The 13134-nt window shown below is 33.9% G+C and overlaps 1 protein-coding gene across 1 annotated transcript in view; it reads right to left on the bottom strand.

The window, feature by feature from the left end:
* Positions 1–1411: 1411 nt before the first annotated feature.
* LOC143206638 (uncharacterized) overlaps positions 1412–13134 on the bottom strand; it is a 32220-nt gene continuing 20497 nt past the window's right edge. The window contains exon 2 of the mRNA XM_076419255.1: positions 1412–7568. Coding sequence (XP_076275370.1) covers positions 1482–7568 — 6087 coding nt within the window. The 3' untranslated portion in view covers positions 1412–1481. The remainder of the gene's footprint in view (positions 7569–13134) is intronic.

Genomic DNA, 13134 nt, shown 5'->3' with positions numbered 1-13134 from the left:
TGTAATTTGTTATTACCTTTTGTTTCAAAACTTCTTAAATAAACGATTTTTCTAAAATAAATTACATCCATAAGGCAAATAACCCAAAGGTAAATTTGGCAACATCGACTTTTAGCATTTCGACTTGCGGCGAATAGATAGCGCCGATGAATATACGAATAGTTCCGAAAATAGCCGAATTTCCCCGGACCACGATGATTTACTGTATACTAATGATGAGACATGAATATTTCAGGAGATTAATAAACCCAATGCTCACTAATGGCAAGATGAAAGATAGTGATAACAAAAGTTGATAGAAAAAGGTAAACGTTGGAATAACAATTGATTAGGTTTTATAACTTACAACATTTATTAATAATTCATAGCAGATACATTGTACTTCATGCTGGAAACAGGAATGGTTAATAACACCTTCGCTTTAGATGAATTCGATCAAACACATTGAAGAAGAAATTGACAAACGATGGGATTGTGAACAAGTGTTAGATAGATCGGAAATTAACAGATCAGATATTCACTTGAATGAAACTTTCTGAATATGGGATTATGATTCAATGCTAAAAATATCCAAGACAGGGTGATATAATTAATATATGATAACTGTGCGAAATCTTATTACAATGTGTGAAAGTTTTATGTGCACAAATATGTGTGTAATTGTTTACAATATACATGAGCATTTGGTCAAAATATGTGAGGTGAGAAAGAATACTAACCATATTGCAGATATAGCAAATGCATTGGGAAGAATGAAGTGATTAAATCTAGTTTTATCAAGAAAAATGTCTATAGGTAGTAACAGAGGCAAACTAAAGAGAAATACGGTGATATTAAAATTATTTTACAATGAAACACTGTACCGACTGTAATATGCTTTCTAATGAAAGTAAAACATATCTCTTGGATATATAATTGCTAATTAGATGAATTAGAACTTCAGAGTATACGCGCCTGGAACTCTAGCTCATAGGTAGTATGAAAAAAATCACTGTATATATAATGAACGTATATATAATTTTTGACGTTATCAATTGAGATGACGTGGGTTCACTGCTGTTTTGAGGACTATAGTCTATCCTTCCAATAAAGCCAATGCGCATCATCAACACCCTCGAACATTTTGCCAAATTCAGGTAATGAAAACTTAAAATCCCTTTAAACTCTGAGTACTTTTCTAATGTGCATCGTGTTTGTCCACAATGTGTATTAGATGTACTTATAATGTTGATGTGGCAATATTGCGACGTTTTGTTGTCATCAATTCAGATATGTGTTTGCTCTTCTTGAACGGACTGTATATTGTGTGTACCTTACTGTAAACAATTCAAATTATGTATTTTAATTATATTTCTGTAAATAAAAATATTAATACTTATCTATTAATTGGGGTAACAATGAAACAATATGATAAAATTGAAAAACATTTATTATATAAAATAAATACAAACATTTAACAGACTTAAACTCGTAGTTAGGTACTAATTATTACAGTTATTATTAGGATTAAGGTATGTTTTTGCATGATCACCAATATATCCGGGGTGTTGTGGGAAAAAAGTATAACCACATGGATTGCCATATGGACCATTTTCGTTAGAAAATCTCGGTTTTTTTTCATAAAATCTGCTTTCTTGGTCGTCTCTGGGTCTTTTTTGAGAACTTGGAGATTCTGTAATGTTGCTCGTATATCTTCGTTGATTGTAATACCATCCATGAACATTTCTATTCATATGTTGATCGTTCTTATTATAAGAACAATCAGTTTTTGGGACTTTCACAGATGATGCATATGCATAGTGATGATTGTTTGTCATAGTATCAAATGATCTCTTCGTTTGTGCAGGCCTAGGGGTTGCTACATAATTTCGCTTAGCGTGATGATTATGAAAATATTGCTGCTTTTCAATCTGAACTGTCGCTTTCGTCGCGTCGTTCACAGTGCTTTTCCCGTTACATTGTGGAGCAGAAGCAGGCGCAATATAATTAATCGCGCCGAGAGGAATTGCAGGCTTGTGTAGATTCTTCCTTAGATTATTTAAGATTAGTTCAGAACCGTCTTTCGTACTTCGATTGTCGTGTCCAGCAAAAGCAGATAACTGTGTCAAACCATGATTCAAAGACACTGCAGTGGCTTTGTTAGTATTGTCAGGTCCCAAATATCCACTAAAATATCTATTTCTAACAAAAGCACCTTGATTATTTGAGCTAATATCACACTTTGGAGGTATTGGCAATTTTGGTACACCGCAAAGTTCTTCTAGACTTTTCACCCTTATTTTATTGACTAGATTAGGATTAGACCAATTATTAGCATCGGTTGAACAAGCTTTAGATAATGTAGAAGTTTTAACGTTTGCTGCTGCTTCATTGTTGCTTGCTCTATAATCTTGATTTATCTTCAAATTATTAGACGTAGATTCACATGAAACAACAACATTAGTTGAACAAGAAGATGCCGTAGAATTTAGACGTTTGTTTTGATCACTCCCATTATTTGTCCAGTGGGAAAGTTGTGTTGGATTATAATATTCTCTCAACAGTTTGGCATTTTTCGTATTTCCCAATGAGTTCGAAACCAGTCCAGAAGAAGATGAATTTCCATCCTGATTTGGATCGGAAGCAGTAATATCAGTAGAGAAAGGAACTTTTGTTACTCTTTCATATGCAGTTTTTGCATTTGGAATTAGATTATTCGAAACCTTTGCAGAAGTCGGTGATGGAATAATTCGATTGACACTATCAGCCCTTTGTGATATATTTTTAGTGAGCTGGCTTCGATTGCGGATATCAGATGCTGATAAAATACTAGTTAGACCTACCCTAGAAATACTATTGTTTCTAACATTGTGTGTGTCAGATACAGTAATAACATTCGATTTGGTTGCGTTTAATTCAGATATGTTTGCTTCTTCTGTCGATCCTGGAACTGTAAGCCAAATATTAGAGCCAATACCACATATTTCGTAGGAGTATTGAACTGTAGTTGCAGATACTGTGATCTTGAAATTTTTGTAATCAGAATTAATATTGGCAACTGGCAATGGAATGATTTCATCTTCAGTATTGGCGGTTTTCATGACAGAGGGGCTCATAGCTTTAGATGAGATTTTTTTTGATGTGATCATAAAAGTGGAAGAAGCTTTCTTCATTGTTTGGATTTCATTTAGATTATTGGAGTTAACATTGCGCAATCTGCATGACAATGGTGTTTTACTGGACGGTTCTTCGATCTTGGAATTATCCTTATCTCTGTTATCGGCAGTTTTTACCCGTAGATCAGTATTCGCCGTTATAATATTGATCGGAGCTATCTGAGCAACTGGTAATGGAAAAGGAGCTTTTTTCATTTTTAGCGGTGCCCTTCGATTATCGGATATAAAGCCACGTGTTTTAGGCGACAATGGCCGAGTCGCCGATATCTTAGTCTTGGAACAATCATAGGTTGAAATTTGTTGCTTTCTGTTATCAATCGCATCAGGGGTTAAATTAGTATTGTTTATTGTAGCATTATTTGGAACTACACCAGCGACTGGTAATAGAGCGATTTGTTTAGGCGTGAAATTTAACGTGGGAATCTTAGATAAAGGAGCTTCGTTCATTTTTCGGTTTATATTTCGGTTACTGGATCTAATATAACACATTTTGTTCGACAATGGTGTTCTAGCTGATGATACTGCCACATTGCAATTATCATAGGTAGAAACTTGCTGCTTTCTGTTATCATGTTTTATTTCATTTTTTGAGACTCTCTGAACTACTGGAGATTTATGTATCTCTCTTGCAATATTAATAGTTTCTAGTATTGGCATATCTTTCGACGAAGATTCTTTCAAAGTTGGTGAATTAGGTGATGAGGAGTTTTCATCTGTCACTAGTGGGTTTTGCTCTTTAGATGTAGTGTCCCCTATCTTGCGCATAAATCGAAATGTAGATACCCCGTCTTTGAAATTACCGTAGCTTTTGACTTTCTTGTTTTGATCATAAACACTTTCCACATATAGATCAACATCCGTGTTTATGGCATTATCTGGGACTATCTGAACTACTGGAGATTGATCTATATTTCTGGAAATATTAACAGGTTCTAGTAACCCTTTCGAAGTTCCTTTCAAAGCTATTTTATTGGGTGATAAGGTAGTTTCTTCCGCCACTAAGGTTTTCTGCTCTTTAAATGTTACTCCGATCTTGGAATTCCAACTTCTGATATAATTTTCTTGATCGTGAAAAGCTTCCACGCATAGATCAGCATTCGTGTTTATGGCATTATCTGGGACTATCTGAGCTACTGGAGATTTATTTACATTTCTGGAAATATTAACAGGTTCTAGTGTAGATATATCTTTCAACAAAGGTCCTTTCGAAGCTATTTTATTAGGTGATGAGGTGGTTTCTTCCACCACTAATGTTGTTTGCTCTTTAGACGTTACTCCGATTTTGGAATTGCGATTTTGGTTTTTGATATGGTTTTCTTGATCGTGAAAAGGTTCCACGCATAGATTAACATTCATTCTTATGGCATTATCTGGGACTACCTGAACTACTGTGGATTGATTTGAATTACTTGACACATTAACAATTTCTGGTACAAGCATATCTTTCGACGAAAATTCTTCTAAGGTTGCTATATTATGCGACGAGGAAGTTTCTTCTGATACTAATATTGTGTTAACGTTTTGATGTTTAGATGTAGTGTCACGTGTCTTACTTGACGGTGGTACTTTAGATACTCCGATTTTGGAATTGCAGCTTTTTTTTTGCTTCTCTTCGTCGTGAAAAATTTCCACACATAGATCAGCATTTGTTCCTATGGTACTATGTGGGACTATCTGGACTACTGAGGATTGACTTAAATTACTTGATATATTAACCGTTTCTGGTACGGGCATATCTCTCGACGAAAATTCTTCTAAGGCTGTTATATTATGCGATGAAGGAACTTCTTCTGCCACTAATGTGTTTTGCTCTTTAGATGTAGTGTCAAGTATCTCACTTGACGGTGGTATTGTAGATACTCCGATCTTAGAATGGCAACTTTTGATTTGCTTCTCTTCATAGTGAACAGTTTCCATACAAAGATCAACTTTCGTCTTCATGGCATTATCGGGTACTATCTGAATTACTGTGGGTTGATATGAATTACTTGATATATTAACTATGTCTGGTACAGGCACATCTTTTGACGAAAATTCTTTTAAGGTTGTTATATTATGCAAAGAGGGAGCTTCTTTTGATGCTACTGTATTTTGCTCTTTAGATGTAGTGTCAAGTATCTCACTTGATGGTGGTATTGTAGATACTCCGATCTTGGAATGGGAGCTTTTGATTTGCTTCTCTTCATAGTGAACAGTTTCCATACAAAGATCAGCATTCGTCTTCATGGCATTATCTGGGACTATCTGAACTACTGTGGATTGATATGAATTACTTGATACATTAACCATGTCTGGTACAGGTATATCTATCGAAGAAAAATCTTCTGAGGTTGACATATTACGTGATGAGGAAGTTTCTTCTGATACTAAAGGTGTATAAACATTTTGCTCTTTACATGTGGTGTCAAGTATCTCACTTGATGGTGGTATTGTAGATACTCCGATCTTGGAATGGCAGCTTTTGATTTGCCTCTCTTCATAGTGAACGGTTTCCATACAAGGATCAGCATTCGTCTTCATGGCATTATCTGGGACTATCTGAACTACTGTGGATTGACATGAATTACTTGATACATTGACCATGTCTGGTACAGGCATATCTATCGACGAAAATTCTTCTAAGGTTGATATATTACGTGATGAGGGAGCTTCTTCTGATACTAAAGGTGTATAAACATTTTGCTGTTTAGATGTAGTGTCACGTATCTTACTTGACGGTGGTGCAGTAGATACTCGGATTTTGGAATTGCAGCTTTTGATATGCTTCTCTTCATCGTGAACAGTTTCCGTACAAAGATCAGCATTCGTCCCTATGGTACTATCTGGGACTCTCTGGACTATTGCGGATTGATTTGAATTACTTGATATATTAACGGTTTGTAGTACAGACATATCTTTCGACGAAAATTTTTCTAAGGCTATTATATTATGTGATGAGGGAGCTTCTTCTAATAATAATTTGTTTTGCTCTTTAGATAGATACATAGGTTCCTTTAGTGTTGATATCTCGGACGAACGAGCAACTTCTTTCCCTCTTATAACTATCTTTTGTTCATTTGAGCGAATATCATGTAATTTACCTGATAATGGTGATTTGGATGTATCTGCAGATGGGCCATCTTTAAATCTTATTTTCTGAGAAATCTGTTTAGCTATGTTTGCATTATTAAGAAATGAGGCCGTCGAATCAATCAAGAACTGCTCAGTCTTATTGACTATTATAGTATTTATGCTACTATCACAGCTGCATATTTGTTGTTCTGTGGCGTTCGGAGATTCATCTGTCTGTTGTGTTGTGTTAAGCGAAAAGGAAGCTTCATCTTCTAATCTAAGAGCTGTTTTTCGAATTCTAGGTTCAATATCACGCATGTTACTGTCAAAAGAAGATCTTCTGACCATTTTACAGGTTTTGGATTTATTTTCACCGCATTTCTCTGTGCATTGAGCATTTTCATGAGATACATCAATATTAATTGATTCATTTTTCGTATCTAATAAAACACTTTGTTTGCTAGAAATTACTTCCATTGTCAAAGGCAGCGATATATTTTCATGTCGATCTTTTGATGAAGGCCTCTCTTCGTCTTTGTTACCGCCGGAGTGCACATCAGTATTATCCATCCGTATCACTTTAACCTCTATAATAGGTACTGTTTGGTACTCCCAGCAAGTAGAAGCTGAAGTCGGTGTTGGGTTTTGATGAATTGGCGAGTGTGAATGAGGTAGAGCTAATCTTGGATTCGTTAATAATTCGGCATTTATTTCCGTGGGAACTGCTAAATCAACAGGTTCCTTTGGAAAAACGGTCTTTACGTCTTCCAAACCGACCACGGTTATTGATTTGCATCTATAAAACTCTTTTCTAATATTCTGGGCTATAAAGCAAAAACGTAGATAGCTCAAATGCAGCGGATTAGTTACCAAGAAGGTGCGCTCTTCCAAGTATGTATTACTTCCATTGAAATAAAACAACGGCACTAATTTGGTACCACTGCAATCTACAAACGGTACCAAGTTGTTACCTATAGACACGAAACCAAATGGTGGATTAACACCTTGATTCTTGCGAACAATATCCTCGGCGGTCTTGAAAAACATCCACAATTTTGCCGTGTCTTCTAAGCGATACATACAATCGCCTACCTTAAATAATTCGTTACGTAAAAGTCTCCGTTTATTCTTGTTAAAGTGAGTGGACTCTGCTGCCGTCATCCTCACTTTATGAATAGGAATGAGCTTCAATAATCTTCTAGTAAATACTTCCCGTATTTTAGGTATTATATAACGCTTTACTAAGGAGTAAGGAACATATTTTTCATTTTTTCTATTAACGAAAAACAGTGGCATATTTTCCAAATATATTTGACCCCCTCGCTGAGACAACCGGGATTGTTTCTTATGAGCAGATACCATCTGAAAAATATGAAGAAAAAAATTAGAATCACATGACTGCACTAGGGCGACTTGAAAATAGATCTGTACAATTTAGATTCTGCCATCAATGTGATTTCTTAAATTTAACAATGAAATTAAATTATCTGCCGATTTGTTTATGACGTCAGAGAGATAAATTAGTATAATTGTTAAATTTTATGTCCCAAAATACCGTTTTTATAATATTTGCCTTTCAACTATGTGATGATTTTAGCTATATATGTTACGTCCTGCGACAAATTAGCTCAAACCACGCACTAGCCAGCGTCGACCATCGGCCGAATATCACGTACTGTTGGCATCTCACTTTTGGCTGTCTGGAAAATTTGTAATAGAAATTGTTTCGAATAGTGTTGGGAACTATCTATTGTTTAGTAATTGACTACTTTTTACTATCGCTACTGTTTCAGTCGCTATTTTTGGTCCGACTGATTTTGTTACTATTTACTAACGACTGTTTCAATCGTGTACTTTTAGTTACTATTTTTGGTTCTACTAGGTTCATTCTACTGATTTTTAGCATTCTGGCTGTCGTCCTAGCCGCGACCTTGACAAAAATGTACCCAATTTATGCGTAAATACATTTATATCTAATATATATAGTTTTATGATTTTTTTGTAGTTTACTTGTAAATAACCATATACTGTATATTAATATATTTTTGGAATGATATTTTTCAAGAATGTTAATGTAATAGGGTAAAAAGATAAAAATTGTGAATGATAAATAGCAAAATAATTTTGACTGGTTTTATGGCAATAATAGGTAATATTTCGATTACTCTCTCGATTTCTGTTAAAAAATATTTCCGTTCAATAATAAATAAAGCATTTACTTTATTTAAAAAAGCTCTAGTAGTTAATGAACGATCATTTTTAAATATGTTATGAATTAGTTTTTTTTTATTATTAGGTATATGTTTCATTTTTATTTAGTATTTATGGTTATCGTACATCTTTAGCTTTTAGGTTTTGTTTAAGTTCTATTGTATTGTCTATATTTATTATAGTGTATCATTTGAAAATAGAAATTAACATATTAAAATTCCATAAAACATTTGTGGGGTATTATTCCGTTCCATAGAAAAATTCCATTCCTTTTTACAGATCCACAGAATATTCAAATATAAAAGTAATTCTAATTCGTTTAAAATGAAATTATTAATTGCATGTTATTAGTATTTCAATCAATAGTTCCCAACGCTAGTTCAGAACTGATTGTACCGTATCGCACTCAACAGAAAGGTCAGTCTCTTATCTATTTTTCTGTGTAATTGAAATATTAAATTGTCAGAATAGTGTTTTTTAATTAAACCCATCGTAAATCTGGCGCAGTCGGTAAGATAATTTCATTCCAGAACATCATTTTGGCTTTCGCAATAAGCATGGGACTATAGAACAAGTGCATAGACTTGTAAACAAAATAAACGCTGACCTAAATGCCAAAAGATATTGTTCGGCTGCTTTTCTGAACATATCTCAGGCTTTTGACAAAGTATGGCATACGGGCTTGCAGGTTAAACTAAAGAAACTTCTCCCTCATCCGGACTATCAGTTACTAAAATCATATCTCACTGATAGACATCTTATTGTAAATCAAGGCGATGAACATACCGAATTAAATCCCATATATTCAGAAGTTCCGCAAGGTAGTGTACTGGGTCCAGTACTGTATCTTCTGTATACGGCTGATCTGCCCACCACAAAAATAACTACTGTGGCAACATATGCAGACGATACAGCAATCTTAGCATCCCATGAAGATCCAGTCACAGCATCAATAAACCTACAAACCCACCTGGAGCAAATACAATTATGTTTGAAGACATGGCGCATTAAAGCCAATGAAACAAAATCCACGCATATAACGTTTTCCCTGCGTAGAAGAACATGTCCACCAGTAAATATCAATCATCGTCAACTCTCCCAAGCAGAGCATGTTAAATATCTTGGTATGCACTTAGATCGACGCCTAACCTGGAAAAAGCACATACTCTCTAAACGAAAACAACTGGGACTAAAATTATATCAAATGTATTGGCTCATTGGGCGCAAATCCAAGTTATCATTAGATAACAAGGTATTGGTGTATGAGTCTATACTCTACTAAGCCCATTTGGACATATGGAATCCAACTATGGGGTACCGTTAGCAAATCTAATATATCCATCATTCAACGGTTCCAAAATAAGGTGTTGCGTGCCATTGTTGATGCTCCGTACTATATTTCAAATAAAGTGATACAACGCGATATTCCTCTAGAACCTATAACGGGTGCAATTCAACGTGTTTGCGTGAAGTACTTCGAAAGAGTGTCAGTGCATCCCAATGTACTCGCTAATTAGCTAAATATGCAACGTGATAGTGAAGTGCGTAGACTAAAACGTTTAACACCACCTGTTCTGATTACTGGACATATGTAGACTTTAGATTAAGCTTTAGAATAATAAATATAAATATAGAGAATATAGAGAGAATAGTATAATAAATATAAATAGAACAGTACAACTTAAACAAAACCTAAAACTATAGATGTTCTAGTTTCATAACGAAGCTAAAAATGTACAGTAATTACCAGACCCTTTTTAAATAAAAGTTTTATTTATTTTTGAACAAAAATATTTTTAAATTACTGTTCAGGAATATTACGATGTTCAACTTTTCTCCCGTGAGGCGATTTCTTCGATCGTTATTTATTTAACTAGATTTTGAAAAAACTCGTTCCGAGGGAACATATGTTGCGGGTATAGAGGAATATTTTACATTACTGATATATTTCAGGTAGTGTCATTTTATGGGCTTGCCAAAAATCCAATGGGTTTTCTAAACGCCCAATAAATGGCATTTCCAAATACTGCTTAATCCGTAAATTTGCTGCAGTACTTGGAGTAATTACTTTTTTCATTCTAGCCATTTTTTTATCAAAACATCTCCAGATGTTAATACATCATTGATCACTAGTTGTGTCTTGAATTTCGAGTTGTGGAACTATATTTGTATTTTTTCAAGTTCAAGGATCTAAAAATGTGGATTTCCCGCATATCACATTCATTTCTGAAATTTCCAGTCTTTTATTGATGACATCTAATAGACAATTTTGAAGAAATTTTCCCCGTTCACTTGTTAAAATCTTCGATTTGATGGAATGCTGCAGTCCTCTTATTAACAGTACAATTAAAGACATTAACTCGGTGGTCATTATTTCAAGGAGCTAAAAAATGTTGAACACATTCTGTTAAGATAGTCAATTCATCAACAAATAAAAACTGTGGTGCTCTTCTTAATAGCCATCAAAATAAACAGTTATTGAATATTAAAGTAGAGTTTTCCTAGCAGAAAATTATTTACCTCTTCACCGTTAATATTTTTAACAGAAATTTAACAAATGTTACTGCAAAAACTTCTTCAAATCTCGAATCGACTGCAATTTCTAAAACCTTTGGAACCTAATTTTAGTGTTCAAGATTTTGGGAAAAAAGTTTTAACAAACAAAAGGCTTAAAGGACAAAAATCGTGAAAGTTTATTAAAAAAGTATTACGTATTATATCAGCATAAAGTATTACCTATTATGCCAGTCAAAAGTATGTTACTCATTATTATTTAGAATTTTATTTTCTTGCCCTCGAAAACTAGCTTTCCAAAATAATTCATAAGCAAATAACGAAAAGACATAAAACTACATATATTACATATAAATCTATATAAGCATAAATTCGGAAACAGTCGATAGTAAATAGTAATAAAATCAGTCGGACTGAAAATAGCGACTGAAAACAGTCACTAGTAGAAACAGTCGAACGAAAAATAGCGACTGAAACGGTCGATAGTAAAAAATAGTCAATTACTAAACAGTCAACAGTCGATTTCAGTCGGTTGTTCCCAACACTAATAATTGTTTATTATGTCATAGAGAAAATTAGCGACAGATAATCCGAATATAAGTGACAGATTTCACAGATACGCATCCCTTTCTATACTACAAATTTTTCTTTACTTTGAAATAAAATGTTAAAATAAAACATGCAATGTAAATATCAATCAAATCTGCGAGAATGGTATTTTTTGGTACTTTATTTAAAAGGGTTCGTATTTTATTTTACGTTGCTGCGATATTTTTCTCGGTGTCCGACACCCATAATTTGGTACGTATGCACGAGGAGATAATGAGCACTAATTCTTTTGAAAATAATGTAGTGCTCGAGAAGAAGAGGCAGTGATAAAATCGCAATACAAGAAATTAGAAAAATTTTACCAGAAACATACACAGTCAGAAGCAGAAGAACCAAATAAGGAAAATATATCGACAGTTTCGAGATCAGTCAATCATGAATCTCAAGTCGAAATTCTTAATAACATAGAAGTAATGCTTAAGATATTTCAACAAAAAAAGAAATTCAAAGGGAAAATGTAAGATGAGTTAACTTGATTTAATATTTTAATATTTAATATGATTAAAATCGATATTAATATTTTAGTTAAGTTCGGTTCCAACCTTCGTGGGGTGTAGATGTATTTTCAATCCACTCCAAGCTCTAGAAAGATACCTTTCTTTTAAAAAAAAACAGTATTTTATTACGGTTATTTAATTGAGTGTTAAAAACGCTTAACAGATGCGGCTATCCGTCTCTCAGTGGACCTAAAGTGTAGTAAATACGTGTTTACCTGACCAGACAAAAATACTACATCTCATTTTTATTAGTCCTTTTGATAATATATATATATATATATATATATATATATATATATATATATATATATACGTGAGTGAAAAACGAAGTGCGTGAAATAAACAATGCATTTATATTATTTTTTTATCCTTTGGAAGTAAATAAAATAAAACATTTACAATCTAAAATTGGCAAACCATAGCGATTCAACCAAATGACCTTCACACTATAATATAAGATGCTATAACTCACAAACAACTACAGCAGAAACTATATCCTTCCTTAAGAGAAAAAAGCATCAACAGCAACAAAAACAATTCACACCTAACAGGTCTACACACCAGACCAAGACATAACATACCCAAATGGTTGAAAATAGTTCAACACAAAATCGAGAACCCAAATCACAACCTACTAAAACTAGCAGCAACATCTCTAGACTAGAAAACATGAAGGCCAAAATAATGAGTCAAATGAGTACGATGCTTAGTCTACTCACAATTGTCGTCAAACTTGCCTAATGCCTGAAACCATTAGCTACAAAATCGCCGTCTGAATGCCAAAGGGCTCCAACAATACGCCAGGGAACTAAGAATGTTCGTAACTGAACAAAATATTGACGTTTTGATGGTTTCCGAAACACATTTTACGGACAAATATTATTTGAAAATTCCCAAATATAAACTTTATCATACAAATCACCCTGATTATAAAGTACATGGAGGTACAGCCATAATCACTCGAGATGATATAAAGCATTTCGAAAAAGAAATGCTGCCACTGCAAGCTACCAGTATATATGTATATTATATGGACATATATATGTCCATTAACCATTAACAATGTCTGCGATTTATTGCCCACCCAAACATAACGA

Source organism: Rhynchophorus ferrugineus, unplaced genomic scaffold, assembly GCF_030347505.1.
Source record: "Rhynchophorus ferrugineus isolate W39M unplaced genomic scaffold, kcgeb_rfMv2 rfM1, whole genome shotgun sequence".
Lineage (NCBI taxonomy): Eukaryota > Metazoa > Arthropoda > Insecta > Coleoptera > Curculionidae > Rhynchophorus > Rhynchophorus ferrugineus.
The sequence above is the reverse complement of the archived record's forward strand: the minus strand, read 5'-3'. Positions and strand labels throughout refer to the sequence as shown.